The 26,028-nt window shown below is 52.6% G+C and overlaps 16 protein-coding genes across 16 annotated transcripts; 9 read left to right on the forward strand and 7 right to left on the reverse strand.

The window, feature by feature from the left end:
• Positions 1-180: 180 nt before the first annotated feature.
• OGAPODRAFT_47663 (uncharacterized protein) lies at positions 181-765 on the forward strand (the record flags this gene model as incomplete). The annotated part of the gene is made up of 1 exon (XM_018355558.1): positions 181-765. The coding sequence occupies one exon, from the start codon at positions 181-183 to the stop codon at positions 763-765; it is 585 nt and encodes a 194-aa protein (XP_018211759.1).
• A 2-nt stretch (positions 766-767) lies between these two features.
• OGAPODRAFT_76314 (uncharacterized protein) lies at positions 768-2,644 on the reverse strand. The gene has a single exon (XM_018356160.1). The coding sequence runs from the start codon at positions 2,592-2,594 to the stop codon at positions 822-824; it is 1,773 nt and encodes a 590-aa protein (XP_018211760.1). The 5' UTR covers positions 2,595-2,644; the 3' UTR covers positions 768-821.
• Positions 2,645-2,662: 18 nt separating this feature from the next.
• OGAPODRAFT_76315 (uncharacterized protein) lies at positions 2,663-3,538 on the reverse strand (the record flags this gene model as incomplete). Its single annotated transcript, XM_018356161.1, has 1 exon — positions 2,663-3,538. The coding sequence occupies one exon, from the start codon at positions 3,536-3,538 to the stop codon at positions 2,768-2,770; it is 771 nt and encodes a 256-aa protein (XP_018211761.1). The 3' UTR covers positions 2,663-2,767.
• A 125-nt stretch (positions 3,539-3,663) lies between these two features.
• Positions 3,664-6,125, forward strand: OGAPODRAFT_16337 (uncharacterized protein). Its single transcript, XM_018354360.1, has one exon. It carries the CDS (start codon positions 4,408-4,410, stop codon positions 6,103-6,105), a length of 1,698 nt encoding a protein of 565 aa, XP_018211762.1. The 5' UTR covers positions 3,664-4,407; the 3' UTR covers positions 6,106-6,125.
• Positions 6,126-6,178: 53 nt separating this feature from the next.
• On the forward strand, positions 6,179-9,358 carry OGAPODRAFT_93788 (uncharacterized protein; the record flags this gene model as incomplete). The annotated part of the gene is made up of 1 exon (XM_018357408.1): positions 6,179-9,358. One exon carries the CDS (start codon positions 6,179-6,181, stop codon positions 7,517-7,519), a length of 1,341 nt encoding a protein of 446 aa, XP_018211763.1. The 3' UTR covers positions 7,520-9,358.
• On the forward strand, positions 6,252-9,359 carry OGAPODRAFT_16338 (uncharacterized protein). Its single transcript, XM_018354361.1, has one exon. It carries the CDS (start codon positions 7,672-7,674, stop codon positions 8,944-8,946), a length of 1,275 nt encoding a protein of 424 aa, XP_018211765.1. The 5' UTR covers positions 6,252-7,671; the 3' UTR covers positions 8,947-9,359.
• OGAPODRAFT_93790 (uncharacterized protein) lies at positions 6,252-9,360 on the reverse strand (the record flags this gene model as incomplete). Its single annotated transcript, XM_018357409.1, has 1 exon — positions 6,252-9,360. One exon carries the CDS (start codon positions 9,358-9,360, stop codon positions 8,971-8,973), a length of 390 nt encoding a protein of 129 aa, XP_018211764.1. The 3' UTR covers positions 6,252-8,970.
• Positions 9,361-9,421: 61 nt separating this feature from the next.
• On the forward strand, positions 9,422-13,683 carry OGAPODRAFT_93791 (uncharacterized protein; the record flags this gene model as incomplete). The annotated part of the gene is made up of 2 exons (XM_018357410.1): positions 9,422-11,064; positions 11,181-13,683. The coding sequence occupies 2 exons, from the start codon at positions 9,422-9,424 to the stop codon at positions 13,681-13,683; spliced, it is 4,146 nt and encodes a 1,381-aa protein (XP_018211766.1).
• A 22-nt stretch (positions 13,684-13,705) lies between these two features.
• OGAPODRAFT_48301 (uncharacterized protein) lies at positions 13,706-13,952 on the reverse strand (the record flags this gene model as incomplete). Its single annotated transcript, XM_018355579.1, has 2 exons — positions 13,706-13,886; positions 13,918-13,952. 2 exons carry the CDS (start codon positions 13,950-13,952, stop codon positions 13,706-13,708), a joined length of 216 nt encoding a protein of 71 aa, XP_018211767.1.
• An 85-nt stretch (positions 13,953-14,037) lies between these two features.
• Positions 14,038-16,946, forward strand: OGAPODRAFT_93792 (uncharacterized protein; the record flags this gene model as incomplete). Its single annotated transcript, XM_018357411.1, has 1 exon — positions 14,038-16,946. The coding sequence occupies one exon, from the start codon at positions 14,038-14,040 to the stop codon at positions 16,684-16,686; it is 2,649 nt and encodes an 882-aa protein (XP_018211768.1). The 3' UTR covers positions 16,687-16,946.
• On the forward strand, positions 15,519-18,138 carry OGAPODRAFT_93793 (uncharacterized protein; the record flags this gene model as incomplete). Its single annotated transcript, XM_018357412.1, has 1 exon — positions 15,519-18,138. Exon 1 carries the CDS (start codon positions 16,744-16,746, stop codon positions 18,136-18,138), a length of 1,395 nt encoding a protein of 464 aa, XP_018211769.1. The 5' UTR covers positions 15,519-16,743.
• Positions 18,139-18,142: 4 nt separating this feature from the next.
• OGAPODRAFT_99876 (uncharacterized protein) lies at positions 18,143-18,758 on the reverse strand (the record flags this gene model as incomplete). Its single annotated transcript, XM_018358106.1, has 1 exon — positions 18,143-18,758. One exon carries the CDS (start codon positions 18,756-18,758, stop codon positions 18,195-18,197), a length of 564 nt encoding a protein of 187 aa, XP_018211770.1. The 3' UTR covers positions 18,143-18,194.
• Positions 18,759-18,831: 73 nt separating this feature from the next.
• On the reverse strand, positions 18,832-19,149 carry OGAPODRAFT_8102 (chaperone that specifically facilitates the assembly of cytochrome c oxidase; the record flags this gene model as incomplete). The annotated part of the gene is made up of 2 exons (XM_018356482.1): positions 18,832-19,062; positions 19,096-19,149. The coding sequence occupies 2 exons, from the start codon at positions 19,147-19,149 to the stop codon at positions 18,832-18,834; spliced, it is 285 nt and encodes a 94-aa protein (XP_018211771.1).
• A 61-nt stretch (positions 19,150-19,210) lies between these two features.
• On the forward strand, positions 19,211-25,846 carry OGAPODRAFT_16343 (uncharacterized protein). The gene has a single exon (XM_018354362.1). The coding sequence runs from the start codon at positions 20,302-20,304 to the stop codon at positions 25,294-25,296; it is 4,995 nt and encodes a 1,664-aa protein (XP_018211773.1). The 5' UTR covers positions 19,211-20,301; the 3' UTR covers positions 25,297-25,846.
• On the reverse strand, positions 19,211-25,957 carry OGAPODRAFT_76322 (uncharacterized protein). The gene has a single exon (XM_018356162.1). The coding sequence runs from the start codon at positions 25,848-25,850 to the stop codon at positions 25,311-25,313; it is 540 nt and encodes a 179-aa protein (XP_018211772.1). The 5' UTR covers positions 25,851-25,957; the 3' UTR covers positions 19,211-25,310.
• Positions 19,264-20,226, forward strand: OGAPODRAFT_24081 (uncharacterized protein; the record flags this gene model as incomplete). Its single annotated transcript, XM_018355261.1, has 1 exon — positions 19,264-20,226. One exon carries the CDS (start codon positions 19,264-19,266, stop codon positions 20,224-20,226), a length of 963 nt encoding a protein of 320 aa, XP_018211774.1.
• Positions 25,958-26,028: the final 71 nt, after the last annotated feature.

The raw sequence follows: 26,028 nt of genomic DNA on the forward strand, positions 1-26,028 counted from the left end.
ACTAGCCGCCCAGAATACCAATGCCAATCCAGGACCACTAATGCCCCCACATGGAGACCACGCAGCCAGCTACGCCAGCTACGCCAGCAGACGGGGCCTGATTACATAAAACCAGCCAAATTCACGGCTGTGAAAATATATGCATATATTTTCCCCTACTATTTTCTCTTTTTCGCCACCATGGATATCATTTTGGGCATCAGAGTCAAAGACTCGGTCATTGTCGCCACATCAAAAGCGTTTACAAGAGGCATCTCGGTCCTCAAAGACACAGACGACAAGACAAGAGTGCTCAACCAGTACAATCTGCTGGCATTCACCGGAGAGTCGGGAGACACGACGCAGTTCGCAGACTACATCCAGGCCAACATCCAGCTGTTCACAATGAGAGAAAACACAGAACTGAATTCCAAGGCGATTGCGTCCTTTCTCAGACAGCAATTGGCCACCTCGATCAGATCAAGAACGCCCTACCAGGTGCAGGTTTTGTTGGGAGGACTCCACAAGGGCTCCGAGCCATTTTTGTCGTTGATCGATTATTTGGGCACTCGGGTGGATCTGCCGTACTGTGCCCACGGATATGCGGCCTTCTACACCATGTCGCTGCTCGACCACCACTACAGACCGGATATGGCCCTCGACGAAGGCCTGAAATTGCTCAAATTGTGCCACGAAGAGCTCGTCAAGAGAATGCCTATCGAATTCAAAGGGCTCTACGTGAAAGTGATCGACAAGGACGGCATCAGAGATATAGATTTTTCCTAATAAAATTACTAGTCGTTCCATTACATACACATATAAACACCAGGTTTCTCACCCCCTCATATTATCAACGTCTTGGCCTCCTCGCTCGAGACTGGAGGTTTTGCGTGGATAGTGCTCACCGGCTGGTTCTTCTCATCAAGAACAACGGTGTCGTACAACATGATTGTGCTCGTGCTCTCTTGCTCGGCTTCTCTCTCGGCCTTCTCGCGGGCCTGGAACTCGATGTTGGCCTTGGCACGCAAAATGGCCAAGTACGACTCGCCGTCGTTCACCAAGGCGCCCAGCGTTCTGTTCAGCTCGTTCAGCAGTTTAGTCACGCGTTCCAGCTTTGGAGTGGAGCTCAGAAGCAGGTCTCTGGTCTGAATCAGCTCCTTCTTCAGTTCTTTGTAGTTCTTCCACTCTTTCCAGTCGTCTCCGTTCTTCACAATCTCTGTGGAGTAGGCGTTGAGCGTAGACTCGCTGAACTCTTCAAGGGTTTCCAAGATGGACGTTCTCACACGCAGCACCTCATCGGAAAACTCTTGCTCATATTTCTTGAAATCCTCGGTGATCTCCACACCCTTTTCCGTCAGAGACTCCGACAGACGCTTGAGAAGATCACGCATGTCCTGGCGAGTAACATACTTGTCTGTGTTATGGTTGATATCGTGAATCATCACGTGTGCCTCATCGTAGTTACGGTTGACGAGCTCGCCCAACTCCCGCAATTTAGGTCTCAACTGGTTGTAAATCTTGTCGTAGGCATTCTCGTCGACCTGGGCCACCTGCGACTCGAAATCGTTCAACGCATCCTGTGTTACGCCCTTTAACATCTTGTTGTACTTGGTGAGTGTGGGCTCGGCCTCGGTGAGAGTTTCGGAGACGTCGTCTGTCTTGTCGGTCTCCACAGCCTGTTTCGACAACTTCTTAAAAAACTCCACGTCCTCGTAGGTTGGCATCTTGAACTTGGCATTCAGTAGCTTGTTGAATTCATCCTTTAAAAACTGCTTTTTGTGCTCCGTCCGCCAATACTCCTCCGTGGTCTTTCTGATCTTCGACTCCCTTTGGAAAGCATCAAGATACTCATAGGTCTTGCTGTAAAAGTATCCCACTGCGTCCACCAATAGAACAACCAATCTTTTGGTATTCAGATAAAACCAGGAGTTCCTAAATGCCTCCACATGCGGCTCCAGCTTGTTCATTCGTAGCTTATAGTAAAGCTTCACCAATTGTGGTTTCACATATAGGTTATATCTGAGATACAATGCCAGCCTTAATTTGGTTCCTTGGATGTAAAGGTTTGTTTTAACCCGATGAAAAACGGAGAGAGTCCGTGGAATAATCTTTGTCAGGATTACCACCTTGGCCTTTGTCGTCAGCTCGATCGATTTAGCCCTAACGTACTCTCCCACTTCCGCAACTTTCACTCTGACATAAAGCAAGGCAAGTCCTGTCACCTCCTGAGTCTTGGCCGTCACCTTACCAGAAAACTCGTCCACTTTCGTCTTAACGACGCCACTGTACTTGTCAACATGTGGCCTTGCAAATTTTGTGTAGACTTTCGCACTTTGTTCGTAGCCAGATTGCACAATTGGCTTCAGTGGTGACTTGACGTAGAGATTATTCAGTGGAGTGAAAACCTTCGCATCCGCAACTTCAATGACTGGACTGCAGTATGGCCCCACAAACTTGTAGTACTTGTGGGTGTAAAGACAGAGGACATCATTGGATTGTGAAGTGTCCAATGGATAAGTCTGCGTAAGGGGACACTTGACAGTTATATGGGTGATAACATATAGTAGTACACCAATGACAAACAAAAGCCGGCTTTTAGGAGATAAGAGTGCCATTTTGAATGTCCTGGCAGGTTATAACAAAATGGGCTTGCCGAAATCAATAACAAACTTGTTGATGGCGACTCGTTCCAAAATATTTTATTTTACTTTTCCTTAAGTAAACAACTTTTTCTAAAAAGATTGCGCACGATGCATTCAAAACCCACACCCGTACACCAGACACTTTATCAGTACCTCGGTGGTCGGTTGTAGGGCGTTCTGTTGGGCCTGTGACCGTACGGTCTCGGAGCCCTCCCGCCACGGCCTCGGTAGCCATAGGTTCCACGCCCATAAGACGCCGGAGGCGGATACAGCATCTTGGGACCAGGTTCCTGTTGCTCTATGTGTTTGTGCTTCGGTGCTATCTGGCGGCCCCCTAGTCCACCTCCTAGTCTTCTGGGTTTCCAGTTTTTCACCACGCGGCCTCTTTCAATGTCTGCAATCACTGCACGATTTTTTATCACCATTCTATTACCTTTCTGAAACGCTAGCTTGGCATCGGACTCTGATTTGTACAGGATGAAAGCGTAACCTCGACTTTTCCCAGTATTGGTGTCTCTCACGACACGGATCTGATCGATTTCGCCAAACTGTGCGAATTTTTCGCGCAACTCTATTTCATTAACTGTGTAATCTAGTCTTCCAACGAAGATGGTTTTGTACGGATCTCCAGCAATGTTGGCGTCTGTTTCCGGGTTCCATTTTAGTAGTGCTCGTTGGAGTGCCTCTTCGTTTTGCTTCGACTTCAATTTTGCCTTGGCCTCTCGGCTGACAAACTCGTTCTTGTAGTCTTTGTATTCTTCGACATGTTTTTGCAAAAAGGACAGGAACTGCGCTATTCCGTCCACTTTGGGCGTTCGCCGTTTCTCTATCGGAACATCTGCTGGGGGCAGGTATTGAAGAGGCACCTTGGGCGTGAAAAGATCCACTATCAGTGGGGTGTACTTATTATCCGACATACGGAAAATAGAGACGATAGATTAAATGTTAAGGTCGATCGACCAAAAAAAAAATTTATAAAAAATTTTAGGGGGGAAAAAATCATTTATCTCGATTAAACATGGCTGGAACTCAGAAGAAGAATGCCAAAGGTCGGTTAGATAGATACTACCACCTGGCAAAGGAAAAAGGGTATCGTGCGCGTTCGTCCTTCAAGATTCTTCAAATCAACCAGAAGTACGGCCATTTCTTAGAAAAATCCAGAGTCGTGATAGATCTTTGTGCGGCACCAGGATCCTGGTGTCAGGTTGCAGCGCAGCTTTGTCCAGTGAACTCGCTCATTGTGGGAGTGGATATTGTGCCCATCAAGCCAATTCCGAACTGTATCACGTTTCAAAGCGACATTACCACAGAAGACTGCAAGTCCAAGCTCCGGGGCCATCTGAAGACGTGGAAAGCAGACACAGTTTTGCACGACGGTGCGCCCAACGTGGGTTTGAATTGGGTGCAGGACGCATATACCCAATCGCATTTGACGCTGCAGGCGTTGAGACTTGCTGTTGAGCACTTAGCACCGGGCGGAACGTTTGTCACCAAGGTTTTCCGTTCGAGAGACTACAACAATCTGGTTTGGGTTTTCCGCCAGCTTTTTGACAAAGTCGAGGCCACGAAACCGCCTGCGTCTCGTAACGTTTCCGCGGAGATTTTCGTTGTTTGCAAAGGCTTCAAGGCGCCCAAGAAACTGGATCCTCGGCTGCTGGATCCCAAGGAGGTGTTCGAGGAGCTTCCAGAGGGACCTGCCAATAACGAGGCCAAGGTCTTCAACCCAGAGGTCAAGAAGAGAAAGAGAGATGGTTACGAAGAGGGCGACTACACTCTTTTCCATCCAATGGCTCTTTTAGACTGGGTGCGACAGGAAGAGGACGTGATCAACACTTTAGGAAGTGTGAGCAAATTCGAGATTGACGAGAGTAGCGACGAGTGGAAGCTTCTGCGCCGGATGAAGGACACCACTCCGGAGTTTTTGGAGTGCTGCAAGGACCTCAAAGTGCTGGGCAAGAAGGATTTCCGTATGCTGATCAAATGGCGGAAACATGCTCGTGTGGTGCTGGACTTGGACGACGAGAAGGAGGAAAAACAGATAGAGGTCGAGGAGTTGACCGAGGAGCAGAAAATCGACCAAGAGATCGAGGACATGAAGGAGAAGATCCGTCTCAAGCAAAAGAGAGAGAAAAGACGCAAAAATGAGGCCCGGCAGCAGGAGATCCAGAGAATGCAGATGAACATGTTGACAGACATGCAGATCGGTATCGACGCAGGCCAGATCGGCTCAGAGAGTCTGTTCAACCTGAAGCTGGCGGAGAAGACTGGACAGCTGAACGAGCTGGCCCGCGGCAAGAAGAGCATGGTGTTCACGGGCGAGGATCTGATCCGCGACAACGACATTGTTGTGGACGAGCACCAAGCTGTTGAGTCTGGAGACGAGCTGGACAACCTTGAAGACCAGCTGAATTCGATGTATCAGCAATACAAAGAGACGAAGATGGAGCGGGATGCGAAACTAAGGGCTAAGGCTGCACGAGGCGGCGACGACGAGGAATGGGAAGGAATCGAAGACAGGCAGAGCGAGGTCGATTCTGACGAGGCCGTGGAGGAAAGCGAGAGCGAAAGCGACATCGACAGCGACGATGACGAGGCGATCAACAAGCTGATAGCCACCATCGAGAAGAAAAAGAAGGGCGGGCTGAGCAAGACGGCCAGCAATTTCTTTGGCGACTCTATTTTCGAAGGTGTCGAGGAGGTGATCCCAGATAGCGACAAGCCGCAGCAGGAGTCTGAAAAGCAGGCAGTTTCTGAGCAACCGGCTTCAAAGCGGTCTGAGTCTGAGTCTGAGTCTGAGTCTGAAAGCGAGAGCGAGAGTGAAGCTTCCGAGCTGGAGTCTGAGTCTGAGAGTGAGACAGAGCCCGACTTTGAGCTGGTTTCCGGGTCCGGCGACAGTTTGCCGCACAAACAGGAGGTCGACTTGGCGACTGTGGAAGCAATGACGCTTGCGCAGCAGCTTGCTTTGGGCCAGAAATCGAAAAAGGACCTGATCGACGACGGATTCAACAAGTACTCGTTCCGCGAAAAGGAAGGACTGCCAGAATGGTTCTTGGAAGATGAAGAGAAACACAGCAAGATCAACAGACCAATCACAAAGGAGGCCGCGATGGCCCTGAGGGAGAAGATGAAGCAGCTGAATGCCAGGCCGATCAAGAAGGTGATGGAGGCTGTTGGCAGAAAGAAGCTGAGGGCCATCAAGCGGCTGGAGAAGATCAAAAAGAAGAGCGATTTGATTGCCGAGGACGATTCGAAGAGCGAGCTCGACAAGGCCAAGGAGATCCAGGCTCTTGCGTCGAAGCTGGGCAAGAAGAAAAAGACCAAGCCAAAGGTCACGGTGGTGGTTGCCAGAGGCAGCTACAAGGGCCTGTCTGGCCGTCCGAAGGGCGTCAAGGGCAAGTACAAGATGGTTGACGGCGTGATGAAGAATGAGATGCGTGCATTGAAGAGAATTGAGAAGAAGCGGAAGAAGAAGGGTAAAAAATAGTGTGGGACTAATATTGAAAAATACGGATCGGCATTAAATAAATGCGATAAAATAAAATAAAATAATTAGTGAAATGAATCACCGCACCACGCTGTTCGTGTACAGCAACGAGAAAGCAGTTTTTGACGCGCTGCGGGCCAAAGACACCATCGTTGTTCCAGCGTCGAAAACGTCGCCTCTTGCCAGGGAAGACCGCATCGAGATAGACGTCTCCCTGCTGAAACCAGAGTACCGCGACATTCTGGCTAAGTTGCAACTGCTCAATGTCCAGCTGGGCAGAAAACGCAACGAAAAGCCACAGTTTACGATATTCAGCGACCACGAGAGCCAACCGGCAGGGGTGCGTATTGACGTTGCTCCGCAAACTGCCCGTAACATGGCCCAGTACGAGAAGATGTCGCAACTGGCTGTTGATATGGTTCTGAGGCTGATCCGTGTGAACCAGAACACTGCACCATATTTCTTTGAGGAGTGGTACCGGGCGTATCTGTTTGAAGAGCCGGATCTGGAGGTATCTGCCTTGAGGATGTGGAATACGCTAGTTGGGGAAGCTTTTCCGATCACTTCGGCGGAACTGCAACAAGCAACATCTATGGAGCTTATTCTCGACGGAGACAAGCTTCGGTTTCTATTTTACTGGCCCTTAGTTGACCACCGACTGGAGTTTGCCAGAGACAAGCGGGAGATCGGCGTGTTCTATCTCGACTCTCTGCCAGGCGACTACGACCTGAGCATCAGCGGAGCGCGTGTTCGCGGCAACTCCAAGTTTGTGCCGACATCGCTGTATGTGAACTCGTTCCACACCCAGCTACCTGGCGTTTCTGCTGAACACGCTTTTGTAGAGCCTACAGGGCTGCATCCAAAGTACAAGGTGAGTGTTTCAGGCAAGAATGAGGCTCCAAAATCGACGTGTCGACTGATTTTCGATCTAGACATTCCGTCCACGTATATCGTCGACAGGTACCAATTGGCGTGGTTCGATGACATTTTCAGGAACGTGTCGGTTTTCGGCCACAGCAACCTGGAATTGCCAAGCTACAAAGTTTCGGAAGGGTGTTCGCTGCGTGTGGAGTTAGACCCAGACGTGCGGGAGTTCGAGATACCTCTACATCTGAGATACGGCGAGCCATTGCGCCGGGTGAAACCGACCGGGTTGGGTGCCGGAGATCTGTATTGGGACTGTGATTCCGATCCCGAGACAGATTCCTTAATCCGAGGCAGCTTCATGCACGAGAACCGAATATTGGAGCGCACACACTGGCAGATGTTCCATATCGGCAGCCAGGGCCCGAACTACCTGGAGGCTATGCTGCCTGTTGGCGATGTGGGGGACAGCCGTGTGGTGGAGGCCGGCACGCTGGCGCTGGTGTCGGTTTTTGCCGTATGGCTTGCCAAAATATTCTGGCAGATTTGATTCGTGATGGCTCTAGAAACCTTTCAACAATAACCGAGCGCAGCGTGTGGCTTTGCGGTTTCAATGGCTGCGAAAAAATATTTCTAAAATTGTCTGCTGGAATTTGAGAGGAGTCACAAGTCTGCCGAAATTACTACAATCCACTCACCACCATGCCGAGCCGTCCTATGGAGCAAGGCGTTGGTCTACGGCGGCGAGAGTCGGTCTCTTCGACAAGCTCTATGCGCAGCGTTCGGTCCATGACCACGCCGCGCGAGCTGAGCACCGACTCGTTACTGGTGATCGAGGATCGTTTCGTTCGCAAGCCACGGGCCCAGAAAATGCGCTGGCCGGACCCCAGACCACAGCCCCAGCTCTCCACACGCATATCTTATCCTCCGGTCTCTGCTGGCCGCTCAATGTACTACTTTCCGAACGGCGAGGTTTTCAGGCCACGGATGCAACCACGGCCCAAGTCAGCCAAACACAATTCCCTACCCAACATGGCCAGCATGCAGGTCACGCAGCGGCAGCCGCCGTCTCTACCTCCTCCGGCCACTGTCCAGGAGCACCACCCGGCCCCTGAGACGCGGCAAATGCCTCAAATATCCAATCAGCCCACGGGATCGAGTGCGTCTTCAGCCTCGCCGTCGTCGTCGGTGGACCACAGCACGCCGGCGTCGTCCATCACGTGCAGCGAGGAGGAGGAGACGGACGACAAGAAAGGGCTGAAGAGGATGTTCAGCAAGCTGCTCCGCAAGGATAAGAAGCTCAGCAAAGGAGTCGAGCCGCACGCGTCTAAAAATAACGTGAGCAACGATATCTCGTTTGAGTGTCTGTCGCTGTCGACAGGGCTGAGCGACGACAGCAGCAGCTTCATAGCGGGCGACGACCGGCCCCTAGACGGCGGCGACCTGGACTCGGAGCTGGACTACATCTCGTCGATCATCGGGATTGGAGAAACGTCGTTTTTTGACGATCTGGGCCAGGACAAGCTCATCAAGCGCGAGTCGCTGAGGATGAAGTCTCTGGAGAAACAGAAGTCGCTGAGCAGGAAGAACACGCTCGACTCGCAGGCAACGTTCGACGCGACAGAGCATTGCGACAGCGCAAAGCGGCGCACTTTCGGCAACGGCGAGTTCGAAGTGGTGACCACCAACAGCATCAAGGAGCCAGCAAAGTCGTGTGCCGTGGCGAGGTCTGCACTGAGCTCACGGTCGGCGAGTCCTCAGCGCGTGTCTTTCTCCGACAAGATCTACCTTAATGAGACGTTTTCTGCCGATCATTACGTGCGATTTAATAGAGGCCTCAAGCACACCTACTCGCAACTGGCAAGAAACCCTGCGCAGATCAGGGAGATCCGGGCAGAGCTGAATCATTACAAATTACATGAGATGGCCGTTCACGAACAGTCTAGAGAGTATACGCATTATTTCCGAACTGCATAATATATTTGACCAATGTTCTTTCATTTAGGACCCCCTGTAGGTGGAGTAGCCGTAGTTGCTGAGCAACAAAGGCACATGGTAGTGGTTGTCTGGCGGGTTTGGCACCTCGAACGTGATATCGATGAAGGGGAAGAATGTCTTTCCGTCGCGCTCCAGAAAGTAGTTTTTCGTGTGAAAGCGTATCTGGTACACTCCGGAAGCCAGACCAGTCCACTGGTTGTTTTCAAAGCCGACGCTTTTGAGCAACTTGCCGTCTGAGGCTTTCGGCACCCATTCAGCAACTCGGCCGTCCGAGTTCGTGCGGGCCGTCGCAAAATGCTCGAAAGTGTCCTTCAGAACGCGTATGTCGCACTCAACGTTGGCCGCTGGCTGGCCCAGCGTGGTGTCCAAAATATGGCAGGTGATTGGAGGCATGGGAGAAAATTAAATAATTTATTTTGGGATCCACAAGAGACTGATATTTATTTTTCCAAAAATGGAGGCCTTTCGTTTACCGCGCAAGTCTCGACCCGCGCTGGCGGCGAGTTTTGACGGCAAGTCGTTGCACGAACAGCACAACGACGGGACTTTGTTTGTCAGCAAGGGCGTGAAATACTACTCGCCAGTGCTCTTCTACACGGCTCCCGCCATTACAAAGTCACCGTTTCCGATGCTGATATGCGACGTATTGAAATTGCGCGATTGCAGACGGGTCTACAAGAACGAGGGCTACGCTCCAGCGAGCCAGAACATACTGATGTTGGGAAACCATCCTGTGCAGAAGATTCTTGTTCAGGGGAAGGTGGTAGGCGAGCGGTGGCACGAGATGTCCCAGGACAAGTTTTTCATGTTTCTGGAGATTTCAGACGGGACGGCCGAAGACGCCCTCACAATCAAGATACAGAGCCGGCTGTACCACCAACGGCTGAACGGGTTTGAGAAGAATAGCAATCTGCTGGTACAAGTCCGAGGAGTGGCTAATGTGTACAACGACCAGGTCGAGATCTGCGCCGACTCGCTCGACGTGGTGGGGGACAAGCGTGACATGGGGGTGGAGATGGACTGGTGGGATAGGGCACTGAGTATGAAGGCCGAAGTTTTGGAGGATCCGTGGGAGTTTCGTGGTGATGTTGACGAGGCGAAAAAGAATGGTGAAAAGATATTAAGAGAGTGGCTCGAGGAGCGGCGAGCTGCCAAGGAGGAGGACGAGAGGCTTGAGCCGCAACCAAAGCGCGAAAACGCGCATGGAAGGCAGCGTATTTTGGAGAACGAGCGTGCTGAAGCAGATGTGGCTAATGGCCAAGCCTCAAACTCTTCAGAGCATGATTCGGAAGGGTCTGGCTACGCAACAGCTACAGAGATCGAGGAGAGCGACGCGTCGAGTAATGTGGAGCAGGGGGAGGAGGTAGAGGAGGAGCAGGCTGTGAAGAAAAGACGAAAAAAAGAGCCAAAAACACCGCAGACGGACGAACAGGCTAGCGCCAGCACGCAGCTCCTGCTTCCACCGCCCGCGTTCGTGGGAACACGGGTTTCCATATCTCTGCTCGGTCGTTTTGACGACGACCACAACGCCGTGGAAAAAGAGATTCTCAGGTTCTGTATGCAAACTGCCGACAGCAAGTTCAGTCTGGATCGGCTGATGGCAGACAGATCGGTGGCCGTCTCCGTGTACCAGGAGATTCTCAGGACCAGAGCAGAGCAGGACTCAGGGCCACTTAACAGCGACCTGGACCAGCACTCGTTCAAGCTGTTTTTCCATGCCGCGCGGAAGTCTCTGTGCCACGCAAAGCTGCTCAAACTCACCAAGTCGTCAAACATAGAGACCAATAGCCTGAAATACGTCCATGAGTACTTTTCGAACCTGATCAACCACGTCATGCGTCAAATGAAGATAGTTGTCCAGGAGCTGAAAGACGACTCCGAGACCGTCGAGGAATTCTGCCGCAATATGGTGCAGTTCTATCACACTCGCCTGGGGCGGTTTGTGCTGACGTCGAGGTCGATGGTCAGCAAGGTGCAGGAGAAGTTCTCGGTGAGCATCACAGCCCCGATGATCCGCCAGATCATGGCACACACCATCTGTTCTGCCGAGACAGACCATTCAATTGAGCTTGAAGATGGGCTGCAGGTCAGTTTCACGTGGTATTATTTGGTCAAACATTGTCATTACATGTATCTTCCCGAAATAGTACATAGTGGAAAATAGCATTTTTTATTTATTATTTTTTACACGTTATGAGAAGACGGGGGTCCAGTGTTTCCGACAGCAAGGGACGCAGATCGCGAGCGGGCTCGATCACGTCGACTACGTCGGCCGGTACGGCGACGGTCGACTCGGTCGTTCTGGAAGAATTGAAGCCTAGGGCCAGAAGCAAGTCGTTGGGCGAGCTCGACCCGGTGGTGACCGCTCAGGTGACAAAACCGGTGATGTATCCCTTTTCCGGTGCAGAGAAAGAGGCCCTGTGGACCCAGTACACACAGGACTACGCGAACGGCTGTATAGTGAACATCGACGACCAATGGGAGATAGACAAAGCCACGAGCCAGGAGGTGTTGGAGTTCCAAAATTATCTGCGCTACAACTACGAGGAAAACAAGCGGTTTTTAAAGGAAACAAACGCGATAATCCAGGACCTGAACAAGCTGCTGGTGATTGGCGACCAGGTCACGTTGCAAACAGTGGACTTCCAGAAGAAATCGACGCAGCTGATAGCGGAAATCGAACAGCTCGGCAGACTGCACGAGGACATCTCCAGCAACCTGACGCTCTTTGAATCGCTCGATCCGATTGTGCAGACCCTCAACACCAGCAGCAGCGGGTCGATCGTCGCCAAAGACAGTTTCCGCCGCGATATTCTCCAGGAGCTGGACCGGTGTCTCATTTTTGTGCACGACCCCAAACACTCTACTTTCAAGGAAATTGGCATTTACAAGCATAGATTCAAGCAATGCATGATTCGAGCTCTTACGCTGGTGAAAAACTACATCGCTACGGCGATCCGCGATCTCGAAGCGGAACTGCAACAGAAAATCACAGAAAAAAAGAAAGAACAGGGCATGGCATCTTCCAGCGTCTCGGTCATGGTGGACGCGTTTGTGTATATCCAGTTTGAGGAGGACGCCGCCAAGTATACCGGACTATTTGAGGAGCTGTACGTAAGGGCAGTCGAAACGCAGGACCAGGAATACCTGGGGCTCCTGAATGACTGCTACAACCAATACTTTAGATCCCGATCTAATCTGCTCGGTTCCATTGTCCAACAGCACATTACCTCACAGGATACCTCCAAGGATTGCATTCAGCTGGCACAGAGCAACATATCGTACTTTATCAAGCTAATGGAGCGCGAGTACGACATATTCAAAAGACTTTTCTTCCTGGCTCCGCAGAAATGTAACTCCGAAGTGGATAACTCTACCAACCTGCTGTCACTGTCTAAATGGTTTGAGGAGCTGCTGGATCCACTGTACTATCTGCTGAGAAACAAAATTATACGGGAAAAGAGCATTTCAGAGCTCTGCGAGCTCATTTCCATTCTACAAAGCTATTACGACGTGGAGGAGTTTGACACGAGCGAACAGGCAGACGAGTCGGACATGTACCATCACGACGCACCGTTGCAGGAGAAGATTCAGCTTGGCGAGCTTTTCCGGCCAATTCTGGAAGACGCACAGACAAGACTCGTGTTCAGGGTGCAGGTCTACGTGGACCAATATATTGTGAGCTATAAAAAAACAGGCAGAGAATTGACAATCGGGCATCGCCGCAAAGTCAGTGGTGCCGACCCTATTGCCGAGAAGCCGTTACCGCAGCCAGACGGGGAGCTGCGTGGCGACAGCGTTTTCTCGCTGGAAAACAATGCGCTGGCGCCCCAAAACCTCGAATTTGTGTATCCACCGATTGTCAATGTTGTCCAGTTGTTGATGAAGATCTACCAGCTGCTGAACCCAAGCGTGTTCGACGACCTTGCCAATGCGGTTGTCCATCTATCAATATTGTCGCTGCACACGAATTTCGGTAACGTTCCTGGTGTTGAGTCCAAACTGTACGAGATTAAAAACCTCATGTTTCTGCGAGAGTATATTTCCACATTTGAGATAGAACATGCGCGCCGCGAGACAAATTTGGATTTCAGCGGGATCAAGAAGATGTTCAATAGATTCATACGCGGCGACAACACCAAAGAGACTATCGACACGAATTTCTCGGCCGCGAATGCTGTAAACCCCGAGCAGAACCGGTTTATGAACTTGTTGCTGGGATCGGTTCCACGGGTGGTGAACGACTACGTGGACTGTCGGTATGAGATTCAAATGGCACTCAGAAATGCAGTGCACCAGTTTATCGACGAGTCGGCCAAGACGTTCACCAAACCGTTAGAGCTCTATCCGCAGCAGTCTTTGCACAACGTAATGGACAAGTTCATGCGGACGCTTAAAAACGAGCTGCCCCGTCTTAAACCACGCATCTTGATGTACCTGAACGACGAGAAGATTTTGAGCTTTCTGCTGGACGGGATTCAGGAGACCGTGATGAAAGCATACGAGCAGTTTTATTCGAGAGCAGAAAAAGAGAAATCTCAGGATATCGAGCATCTCGTGGACGTCGACGTGGTCATTTCCCTGTGGGCAGACCAGGTCAGCGAGATGATCTCGTTGGAAGACCCGGAACTCGACCTAGACGTGTATTCTGACGACGAACAGCTGATGAGCGAAAACGGCGACGTCAGCAACCTGAACCTCAATTCGCTAAGATAATGTACTTATAGCATGATGACGCTCATTGTCCATCTTCCTCGAAAGGGTTGTACGCGTTTTTTGAAAGGATCTTGTTGAGCTCCTGTTTAATGTAGGCGATTTTCGATGGGTCGACCAGCAGGTGGGTATCATCCAATTCTTCGATAACAATGTCCCGCGAGTCCGAGTCGATCTTGACGATGAGCGCTTTTATCGACGGGTCGCTGTTGTTAGGAAACAAAAGGCGTCACTTACCATTGCACAAGCGTCCCTTTCACTGCACGGGCCATGAAATAAAGTAAAATAAAATAAAAGAAAATTAGATAAAAATAAAATAAAATAAAATAAATTAGATAAAATAATTATACACAATATATGGGATCCTCTTTCAACGACGAGATAGTGGACACGTCTGCGGATATCGGCAGCATAGAGTCCACGGAAGACCACCAGGAAGTTGAAGGTGGCACCGAAAACGGCTCAATTGATCTTAAGGACCCCTCTGAAGCTGCAAGCACAGAATCCCTAGAGCCTCCTAAGCTCAAATACTCCCGTCTGAACAAATTGCCCGCCCGCTTCTTCACCAAAGACGCGGTTAGCTGCTGCTACTTCCACGAAAAGGTATTCATATTTGCAACCCACTCTGGTTTTGTCCACCTGACCCGACCAGACTTCACTCCGCTGCGCACCATGAAGATCCAGAGAAGCTCCATCTTGTCGCTGCACAGCGAAGGTGAGTATTTTGCTGCTGGGTCGATCGACGGCACAGTGGTGATTGGGTCGGTTGCAGATGACAAGGATATCATAGCCTACGACTTTAAGCGGCCTATACACGCCGTGGCTCTGGATAAGAACTATAAGACAAGCAAGCTATTTATTTCTGGGGGGACCAGCGGCAATGTAGTGTTCTCGTCACGCAATTGGCTGGGACAAAGACAGGACACTATTGTTGACGGCGGCAGCGGGGCAATCACAATGATACAAACGATCAACGACCTTGTCATTTGGACAAACGACTCTGGCATCACGGTAGCCCAGATTCCCACCAAGACGGTCATTTTCCACGAAACGTTGCCCAAGAGCTTTCCCAGGCCGGAAATGTTTTGGCCGCGCTTCCACCAGACCGATACCGAGCGGTTTCTGATCGGCTGGGTCAACCATGTGTGGTCGTTCAAGATCTCAGTCTCTAACTCGGGCTCTAGCATAATATCCTCCGCTGCGTCAAGTTTCCGGTCGGCCGACAAGAAGGTGACCTTGGAGCACCATGTTATCCTTGAGGACACGCTGATCGCGGGCATTTCTGTCTTCAACGATGATCTTCTGATTTTGAACTATGTGCCAAACAACGAGCCTCCGGAGCTGAAACTTGTTCACCAGATCACGTTTGAAGAGATTTCTGTGGATCAGGTGGCCATGAACAGACGCACAAACCTTGGTCTTAACGACTACCATCTGTACCAGCACGAGTCGCAATGGTTTCTGGTTTCTGCCGACGACTGCATTGTTGTACAGCCGTACGGACTTCACGACCAGCTGACGTGGTACACTGCGCGTGGAGAGTACCTGGAGGCATGGAAGATCAGTGAGCTATGGCTGGCCAGAGATCAGCGGCTGGACATTGCAGAGCGTCACATGGAGAAGCTTGTTGCTGAGGAGAGATGGCAACAGGCCGGCGAGTTTTTGGACGAGATGCTAGCTCTTGCTGGGGACGAGGAGCCAGAATACGTTCAACGGGTTGCATGTTGCTGGAATAAATGGATTGCGCGGTTTTCAGACGCAGGCCACACAGATCTGCTTGTGGACCGCGTTCCATGTGTTCCTGTTGGGGACCATCTGGTGTCTTCGAGGCACTATAATTCGATTTTGGAGCAGCTCGTGGAGCGGCAAGAGTTCTCGAAAGTGTTGTCGCTCGTTGAGAAATGGGATCACAGCATTTTCGACGCAGAGACGCTGCGCGACCGTTTGGCTGAAGAACTTGAGGAGATAGGCGAGCAGGAGGCTTCTGTGCGGCGGTTGATTGTGGATCTGAGCATTGAGCTGGACGAGATGGAAAAATGCATCGACCACTTGATTTGGCTCAAAGATCCGGATACTATGCAGTTTCTGGACGAACACCATCTGCTGCTGTCGAATATTAACCAGTTACCGGCCATTGTGACGCTGAGCGCGGCCGGAAGGCCACTGACGGCAGAAAACCTGGCCACGGCGGTTGCGATTCTCGTGAAAAACAGCCACGAGATCCTGCCGCGGCAGATAGTCGACGCGCTGGACGCGGCAGGACTCGACTACGTGAGTTTCCTGTATCTGGACGCGCTGGCGGCGAACGACAAGCTGCTCGTGAAGGACTTTGAGGACGAAATGGTGAAGCTGTACGCGTCGTTCAACAGAGACCACCTGCAGCAGTTTCTGAGCCGCCATTACAACTACTCGGTGGAAAAAGCGATTTCCGTTTGCGAGGAGAAAAAATGCGTCTCTGAGCTGGTGTACTTGTTGAGCAAGGTGGGCGAGAACAGGAAAGCGCTCAAGCTGATTGTGGACGAGCTGCGCGACCCAGAAAAGGCGATTTTGTTTGTGAGCGAAAGCGACGACAGGGAGCTGTGGGACTTTCTGCTGGATTACTCGATGGACCGGCCGGCGTTCATTCAGACGCTTGTGGTGGCTGCAGGCGACCTGATCGACCCGCTTCCTGTGATCTCGCGGATCCCACGCGGCGTCGAAATCACAGGGCTGCGCGAAGCGTTGGTGCAGATTTGCGGCAACGTCCAGATGGACCGACTGGTGCATGAGCTGGTAGCGCGGCTGATAGCTGCGGAGTCGATGGAGCTCACTGGCCGGTACATGAGCTTGCGCGCGCAGGGCACGGTTTTCGAGTTGGACCGAGTGCCGACGGAAACGCTGGTGTGCCGCGACGGGCGGCTGGCGACAGAAGAGCAGTTTCTGGGGCACCGTTGGAAAGGCTCTGCAGCTACGGTGGCAGAGAAGATAAACCACGTTGCATATATTCGGCGACACATTGGGCGCTAAGAGAGTTGGGGGCAGAATTATATATTATCGCGGGCGGAACGCAGGTTTAAGTTTACGATGGATTTCGAAGCTGTTCTTACCCTCAAGACGCCTGGAGACGACCTGAACGACCAGGGACTGTTTAGACCGCGCTCCATGAGGCACAGACGGCTAACTGACGAGCCGGCAGCAGATAACGCTGTTTTTTTCTCGAAAAGCGACACTTTCAAGTCGCTTTCGCTGAACGACCCGATGGAGAACTATTTCAGCGTGGCGGAGCGCAAAAACGACAACTTCTTTACAAACAATGATGACTCGTTCACCGAGCAGTCTATCACCCCGACAAAGCACAACGTGACGTCGCGGCTCGGGACCGCCACGCGGGTCCCAAGCCTCAGGTACGAGCTGGCGCCTCCGCGGTTTTCGGGCCTGTTTGAGGCCCCGAAGCCAGAGACGCCGTTCGTGCCCGCGACGAAAAACACGCGCGCCTCGTCGTTTGCTGTGCAGTCGTTCCCGTTCATGGAGCGCGTGCCTATGCGGACGACGGTGCAGCCGACACAGCCGGTGGCCGAATCGTCGCGGCCGGCGTCGAAACGAGAGCTCTCGGCCCATCTCGAGAGCAGCAAGAGCGTCCGGCACCGGCGAAAGAGCGTGTCGCTGTTCCTGACACAGCTGTTTGACAAATTCTCGCAAAAAAGAGACGAGGCTCCCAAGAGCGCGCGGTCGATCAAGTCTGTCAAGAGCTACAATTTCCTCAACCAGAGCGCGGACATTTACAACGAAATCATCGACGACTACAACGACGCCTCGAACCTCGAGCGCGGCCGGTCGATGGTCAGAAGACCCGCAAAGGACAGAAGCGTGTCTGTGTCGGGACGCGGGAGGAGAGACTTCTCGCTGGGGTCGGAGCTGCGGTCATTCGACCATAGCTGCTACCGGCAGGACAAGGAGCTGCCAACGGCAACGATCTTCGACGAGGCGACGAGCACGCCGTTTTTCAAGGACATGGCGGAGCAGGACGACGCGGCAAGCTCTGTGAACACGAAAACAACGACTCTGCGCCGGCTGCGCGCCGACTTGGACCGGTGGTGGAGACGCAAGACAATGAGCCGGGCACACAGAAGAGAGAACCTGGAGTTTGCAGCCGGGCTCCAGCCGGGCACCGCAGAGCTCGTGTGTGAGAACAAGGAGTTTGAGGCGACGAGCACGCCGCTGAAGGATAAGGAACAGCAGGAGGTGCTGGTTGCGCGGGACAAGTTTGGCCGGATGGTGCGGAATGTGATAGAGACACGGATCCTGGTGGTGGAGAACGAGCCCAACATGGACGAGATGCTGAAGCAGGGCAGCTCTGCGCCGGAGTGGCTGAAGGCGGATCTGCTGAACCTGATCCAGAACGGCAACCTGCGCATTTTCAAGGAAAAGAGCGGCCGCAACTTCATCACGGTGGAGGTCACCGAGCTTCCTGAGCTTTAGCGGACGTAAACGTTTATTCCGTACATAGAGTATCTAGAGCTTGATAGTTGGAAGAGCTATCTTCTAAAGACGCCGGCCACGAGTCCGCCCACGTTTCCAAAGAAGCCGCTTGCAACAGAGCCGGCCACGTTGCTGGCGATGCTGTTGGCCTTTCCGAACTTATCGCACTTAGTATAAGCGAGCGCGTTGATAGAGGTGAGCACAATGGCCAGGCCGACAAGTGTCAGCGAAAGAAACTGGAGCTTGAGCATTGCCACGATTCCCAGAACCAGCCAGAGAACAGGACACGAATAGAGGAAGAGCCAGAACACCTTGGAGTCGATGGGGTTGATGTATCTGTTTGGATCGGCTGTCTCAAACACCCAGATGGACTGGCCAAGATCGTTGGCCTCGTTCCACCACCGGAGACCCACCATCAGCCGGCCAGATATGTTTTTGACGTTCCAGAAGTCTGCGGCCAGCAGAAGCATGGTGATGATGAAGTTGAGTATGTAATTGGAGGTGAAGAGGACGCCCAAGAGGTAGACCAAGAGCGGCGCCAGTCTGAAAAATAGGAAAAAGAGCAATGCGACGGGGTGCGACGACTCAGAGAGGCGCTGGTATAATGTCCTGTCGGCCATTTTAGAGCAAGGCAAGAAGGAAAATAATTAGCGAAAAATAAATAAATTAATTACAGGCAATATTTATACACATTTAACTTTCCTCGCTGATGCCCAGCTCTGAGGCCTTTTGTTCTAGACGGCGTCTCTTTTCTGCCTTGGCGGCATTCATGCGTGCAAGCTCGGCCTGGATTTCGTAAGGTTCCTTCGGAATCTTGTTGAGAGTGTCCGGATCCGGCCAGAAGCCGGGAACATTGAACTTCTTGTCTGTGTCGATACCCACGTAGTACATGATGGAGATTGGCGTGAGTAGATAGAACGTGAACTGGCGTTAGTGCAAGGGTAACAATCGACGTACCTTTGCCAGCTCGAACTGCGAGCGTGACATGTTGAATTTGAACATGTTGAGCATGATTAAAATAAAGAAATATCTGAAATTATTTATTTTAATTTTAATTTTTTAGCCATTTTTTACAAATTTTTGTCCTACTATTGGCTCATGTCCAAAAAACAGAAGCTGAGCCCAATGAAGATTTGCACCCACTCAGGAACGTTCCATGCTGACGAGTCGCTCGCCGTGTATATGTTGCGCACTTTGAAACAGTTTAAAGATTGCGAGCTTGTGCGATCGAGAAAACAAGAGGACTGGGACGCCAGTGATATTGTAGTCGATGTGAGCGGCCAGTACGACGGCAAAAAGTACTTTGACCACCACCAGCGGGAATTTAACGATGTGTTTGCTCCTGGCTTTAAAACAAAGCTGTCCTCCGCCGGCCTAGTTTACAAGCATTTTGGAAAACAGATAATTAGAGAAAATTTGGAGCTCGACCAGGAAAAGGACATAGACTTTCTGTACGAACGGGTGTACAGAGACTTCATCGAGGCTGTGGACGCCAACGACAACGGAATCAACAAATACGAGAACCAGGACGAACTGAAGCCGCTGTTTAAGGACAGAAACTTCCAGCTATCCTCTGTCGTGGCCAATCTAAATCCGTCCTGGGTCACAGACCCCACCGACGCAGATTACGACAAAGCTTTCGAGAAGGCCAGTGAGATCATGGGCTTTGCGTTCATGAACTACCTGGAGTACATGGGCAAGTCGTTTATGCCGGCGAAGCAGTACGTGGAAAAAGCCATTGGTAGCAGATTCGAGGCCGATCCTAGCGGCAAAATCATTATTATGGACCGTTTTGTGCCGTGGAAAGAGCATCTGTACAATGTGGAGAAGGAGCTGGGCATCGAGGGCCAAATTCAGTATGTTCTGTTCGCAGACACGTCCGGTGCCTGGAGGATTGCCTGTGTGCCCGTGAGTGCGTCGTCGTTTGACTCGCGCAAGAAGCTGCCCGAGCCGTGGCGCGGCGTGCGGGATGACGCCCTGAGCGAGCTCACGGGCGTTCCGGGCTGCATCTTCGTGCACGCGGCGGGCTTTATTGGCGGAGCCAAGTCAAAGGACGCGGTGCTGCAGCTAGCCAAAAAGGCCATTTAATTTTTTTTATTTTCACATCTTACCTAATCTGTATTTTGAAAGATAATTTTCCAGCACATACTTGATCCGTTACCGATGAAGAAGCTTCTGTCGCGGAAAGATAAGCGCCACAGCGTGATTTCGCCTCCATCGGTCAGCTCAAACGGCTCGCCCACGCTCACGGATGCACACGAGCCGCGTCGCGACGACGACCGGTCCGATTCCACGCTGGATCTTAACAGCAGATCCGCACCAAGGACGGCCTCGCTGGAGGCTACCAAGCGCAACCTGCTCAAGGGCCTGTCGGCCAAACGGTCGACAGCGTCGCTGGCACCGAGTGGCGTGCAGAATCTCGTCGATCCCAGCTGGGACAGCGAGGTGCTCAAGGTGGGCTGGCTCAACAAGCTCAGCGACGCCGACGACGCCGACGACGTGCGCCTGTGTCGAGCAGAGGTGAAAGGCTCGACACTGCTGGTTTACCGGCCGCCGGCCGAGCTGAGAGACGTGAAATGCTTTGATCTGGAGAAAAAGAGCAGCGCGCGCGCGGCCGCCGACGTCGCTCCCCAGCGCAGTGTGGTGTCAGGAGTGGACGAGGATCAAGCGTTTTCCGAGGAGCGCAGCCGGTCTCACAAAGCCATGCCGCAGATTAACCTGCCCAGCGACTTTGCCGGGTCGCAGCTAAGTATTGCCACGTCGCTGTCGTCGCTCAATGTCAAGTTGGACTACGCGTCGGTCAGGTACCCGCATCCAGATTTAAAGCTTGAGGACGAGACGGGCGAGATCGTCGACGGCACTGTGGAGGCTCTATGCCACGCTGTGATATTCAATCCCAATAGCAAGGTGAGCAAACAGCTGGTGCAAATTCTGCCGCTGGTGGAAAACGTGGCCACTGCTTTGCAGTATTTCCATAAATACAGCGAGCTGATGGAACAGACAGAAAAAAACAGCTCCAACAAATACTTGATGGACCACAACAACAGGATGGTTGTTTGGGCCAGCAGACTGTACCTGGTGGTGGACATGATCCGCGAAAGCTTTCCGGGACTGCTGCTCGACGAAGAGGTGCTCAAGGGCATTTGGAACCTGCTGGTGTGCGTGGACAGGTACAGGGACTGCGATAGCCTGAAAATTGCGATTCACCAGCAACAGCAGCAGCTGCAGAAGCTGCTGCCGCTGGGGACGGGACAATTGAGCGATCTAGATGCGACTGTGTTCTTGGAAACCAGGCTGGACGTGCTGGCTGCTGAGATCAATGCGATGCACCAGCGCTACGCGGCTGCGTGGGCGCCTGACAACGACCCGTCACTGCTTTACGAGACGGCGATGGATAACCACGCGCACTGGCGCGCCAACCCGCTCATCTTCACACTTCCAGACAACCTGCACTACCTCGCACGATTGCTGTGCTACCACCTGTTTGATGACGCGCACGTGACTACCCCCACGCAACGCGCGCAACTGCTCGGGAAATGGATCCAGCTGGGTTCGACGTTGAGTAGCATGGGCGATATGGTTGGGTGGCTGGCAATCGCCACCGTCGTGTGCTCGATGCCCGTGCTGCGGCTCGCCCGCACCTGGGACCACGTCTTGCCCGAGTACGTCCAGCTAGTGAGCTCTAACTGGGCGCCAGTAGTGTTCGAGCTGGACCGGCGCTCGATCGTGAGCTCTGCAAGCCACCGTGCCTCATACCACGTTCTGGCGCCGCAGGGCATCGGCCGCATGTACGCCCGCGAGAATGTGGTGCCGTATTTTGGCGATCTGCTCGTGAAAAAGGCCTCATGCACGTTGCGCGACCACCAGCGCCATGTTTCGCGCGTGCGCGCTTCGTTTGCCAAGTGGGAGCAGTTTCTGGCTGGCGTGCACAACGAGCCTGGCTTATCGAAAAAGCACGCTCATGTAGGGTCGCTGGACGCAGTCGTTGCTGGACGGCTTTCCAAAGTACTGCAGTGTCACGTGCGCGGGCTGCCACTCTCGTTGTCCGCGCTGATGGAGCAGTCGTTGCGCGTGGAGCCGGCGCACGCGGGCCAGTTTCACCGGCTGCACGACACTTCGCGCAGCCCGTTATTTCTGGGCTCCTACGCAGCCCTGATGTTCCCCGAGACGCTCGAGAGAGACCGCATCTTTGACCGCAGCTCGCTGCTGGGCGCGATCGGCGGCGGGGACACTGCACAGCCTGCGCTGAGCAGCACGCTTGCCGCGACAGACAACGACGAGCTCAAGAAAATCAGCCGCAACCAGTTCGTCAAGACGGTGCGCGACGTCTTCAACGTCGACTCGCACGACTTCCACGTCGACGACGACAGTATTGTGTTCAAGACGAACGACACACGGGGAATCCAGAAAAAGTCGCGGCCGTCCAGTGCGCTGCTTGGCGAGAGTGCAAGCGTGAAGCGTTACAGCAGCTACTCGTCCAATAGTTTCAGCCTGGACGAGTATTTCAACACGTATCAGGCATACGTGGAGGGCCGCGAGAAGGAGACCGAGAAGGTGAGTGCAGAAATTCTGACCAAAGCGGCGACGCTGGACCGGCTGCTGGACCTGCTGGTTTTGACGTATTCCACATTTGGGGCGCGAATCGCCGAAGAAGACATCAAACGCTTTGTTGGGAACGCGCCTGCCGACTGCGTGGAGCTCAAGATGAACAACGGTGTATTTACGATGACGTTTTTCGCCGTGTACCGTGGGTTCTGTTCCACCACAACGCTGCTGCAGGGGCTGAAAAAAAGATTTATTGGGGCGAAAGCGGCGGCGCGCTCGATCGCAGAGGGAAGCGAGCCCGACTGGGATGCATCGTTTTCAGGGAAGTATGCAGACACCAACTGGATCTACGTGGGGCAGATCCAACTGGGTGTTCTCGAAACGCTGCAAATTCTTGTCGAAAACTGCTACCACCATTTTACAGACAATCTGGAAAACAAAACCATTTTTGACTCGCTGCTGCGCCACATCGACAACGAGACGATTGTCCAGTGGAATAAGGTGCTGCTGTGGCTAGAGGCCGAGGAGTCATCGGACCAAGAGTCCTTGCAGCAGGTGCGTCAACTTTACGACTCGCTAACGGCGACGTACAAAAGTATGCGGAAATCGTACGTGCGGAAATCGTACCGGCCAGTGCTGAACCGTCGGGTGCCGACATTCACCACAGAGTTGACAATTGTGCCCGCTGACAGGCTGCTGCCGCGCTCAAAGGACATTGCAACCATCGAAAAATTCGTGCTCGACCTCGACGCGACGATAGGCGCGCTGTACGGACTATCGACGCTCGACGACTGGATCGCTGCGTTCGAGATTCTAGAGACACACGCGTGTACCGGCCCGCTCAGCCTGTCGCAGTACGACGCGCAGCCGGCGGACGTGCCCGACACAGAGCTTGTTGTCGCAAACATCTACAACTGGCTCGCCACAATGAAGGACGCCGGCGGCGAGTACGTGGTGAATAAATTTCCTGCCCCCGTGCGAAGCCTGTTTGAGTTCTATTTCCGGCTCAAAACGTATTTTGCGGCACAGATCCTGGACCGGAACCTTGTCGAGCCGGAACGAATTGACAGAATGCGTGTGGCAGCGCTGATGCTCGGCAAGACCCGCTCGGGTGAGACTCTACGCGTGCCGGGAATGTTAGAAAGCTGTCTCACAGATGTAATTCTCTTGCCCGAGTCCCGTCGCTATGCCGATTGTTGGCGCAAGCTCGCCAAGACCGACTCGCTCGACTCCTTAGAGCAACTGATTCCGCAAACCACGACGGTTAAGGTGCTGCCCTGTCCCGGTTGGCTTGCGGAGCGAATGCTGGAGATTGCGTGCTTCATTCCGAACAAGGCGGTGGAAAACACCAACCTCATCAACTTCGACAAGCGCAGGTTTGCATACAACTGTGTCTCCAACATTCTGGACCTCGTGCCGCCCACCACAGACCTGCCCCAGAACACGCCGTTTGCGTTCCTCTTCTCGTGTAGTTGTGCTCAACCTGCGCCGCGCGAGTTGCCCGAGGCGGGCAGCAGTGTCTTTGGGCACCATCTGCAGCAGCAGCGACAGCTGCTATTGATTGAGACGGCACGCAGACGGCTGCTAGTTCGGCAACTGCAGAAGTGGACTGCCCCCCAGGAACCCTACCGAGACTACAGGCGCGAGAGTGTGCGCGTCTCGCGCAGCATCCCGATGCGGCCAGCCGGCAGCAGTGGTAGCTCCATGTTCAAGCTCGGCGGGCTGCTCAAAAACCGTGCGTTTAGCATCAGCATGGGCCATGGCGAGCGCGTTGTGGGTGTCGACGACCTTGGTGTGGCGGATGACTTTGTAGACGCCAAGCAGCGTCCCGTGATTTTGGTCAACTTGCGCGACTACACAATTTTCCCCGTCTATCAGGCCCCCTGCTCGTTCAAGCTGAGCAGTGCTACGCAGGAGCTGGTTTTCCAGGCAGTGTCAGAGGCCGAGAAGGACGATTGGCTGTATCAGATCAACTTTGCGCGCAAACACTGGTACTGGTCGCGCACGGTAAACAAGTACACGCACCATAACTTTGTGTTTGGGGTGCCTTTGGACTACGTGTGCGAGCGCGAGGGCCGGCAGATACCGGCAATAATCGAGAAAATGATGAGCGAGATTGAGTTCCGAGGTCTAGAAGAAACAGGACTGTATCGCAAATCTGCGTCGGTGAGCGTGCTGAACGAGATCCGCGACGTGATAAATCTCCATGGCGATCTCAACATGGAGGACCAGCTCGTGTTCGACGTTCATAACTTGACGGGAGTTATAAAGATGTTTTTCAGAGAGCTGCCGGAACCGTTGATTTTGGACACCATTATTCCCGAATTCGACAAGATAAAGCAGCTAGCCCAGTCGGAGGAACGTTTTGAGCAGTACAAGCTGATTTTCGATACGCTGCCGGCGCCAAACAGGACGTTGCTGGCGCGGTTCGTGAAGCACTTGAAAATGGTTGACGAGTATAACCGGCATAATAGGATGCCGGCATCGAACCTTGCCAAAGTTATGGGCGGGTTATTCATCGAAGGGTGTCGCCCAGAAAATAACAAGTACTTCGGCCTCATGACGTTTGTGTGCGAGGACCTCATTGTCCACTACGACCACGTCTGGTCATAATTCATAGACGTTCATTAATTCATTATACATCTAAAGTCGACCCGCACGGTGGGGTCTTCGGAGTTGGCTTCCACGTCGAGTAACGCGCGCCAGTGTTGCCGCTGCTTGTACTCGTCCTCGCGGAATCCATGGTCGGAGTCGTCAACAAAGTGCCACTTGTACACCGACGACGTGCCGTACTGGTTGAATTCCTGGCCCTCGCCAGCCTTGCTGAAGTTGTAGTCAATACCGCTCATTTTCTTGATTTCCGGTATCAGGTGCTTCTGCAGGTGATGCTGCAGCTGTCTCCTGAATTTCTTGTTGAGAGAGTTCATGTTAGGCTTGATGTTCTCCTCGTTCGAGTGGATCTCAGACATGATGAACGGTGGCAAGTACTTCAGATGCACGTTCAAGTTATCGAACTCGTTGTCATAACTTTCGTCCATGATGTAGTTTTCAAACTCCTCGAGCGAGTCAAAATTCATCTCGTGCGACGTCCGCACCTTAGGAGCAGCTTCCAGATGATCTAAATGTATTGGTTCGCTGTGTTGTGTTTGTCTTTGTTTCTTGGCCATTGTATTCTATGATCAAAGTCAAGTCCGCAACCCGTCCTTATATACCCTGCCCCATCCCGCAAAATCACGCCAGCAGTGACCTTCCATCACGCGGCTGACATAAGCACACATGAAAATCACCTCGCGCGCACATTTTTGGAAATTCGCTGAACTGATAGGAAATCCCCGATTTTATTCG

This window comes from Ogataea polymorpha (genome assembly GCF_001664045.1).
Source record: "Ogataea polymorpha strain NCYC 495 leu1.1 chromosome Unknown OGAPOscaffold_3, whole genome shotgun sequence".
NCBI lineage: Eukaryota > Fungi > Ascomycota > Pichiomycetes > Pichiales > Pichiaceae > Ogataea > Ogataea polymorpha.

Bases quoted from the DNA above. Each gene is read 5' to 3' on its own strand.
- OGAPODRAFT_76322 (XM_018356162.1), bottom strand. From the start codon at position 25,850: ATGGCCAAGAAACAAAGACAAACACAACACAGCGAACCAATACATTTA.
- OGAPODRAFT_76314 (XM_018356160.1), bottom strand. From the start codon at position 2,594: ATGGCACTCTTATCTCCTAAAAGCCGGCTTTTGTTTGTCATTGGTGTA.
- OGAPODRAFT_16338 (XM_018354361.1), top strand. From the start codon at position 7,672: ATGCCGAGCCGTCCTATGGAGCAAGGCGTTGGTCTACGGCGGCGAGAG.
- OGAPODRAFT_16337 (XM_018354360.1), top strand. From the start codon at position 4,408: ATGGCTCTTTTAGACTGGGTGCGACAGGAAGAGGACGTGATCAACACT.
- OGAPODRAFT_16343 (XM_018354362.1), top strand. From the start codon at position 20,302: ATGAAGAAGCTTCTGTCGCGGAAAGATAAGCGCCACAGCGTGATTTCG.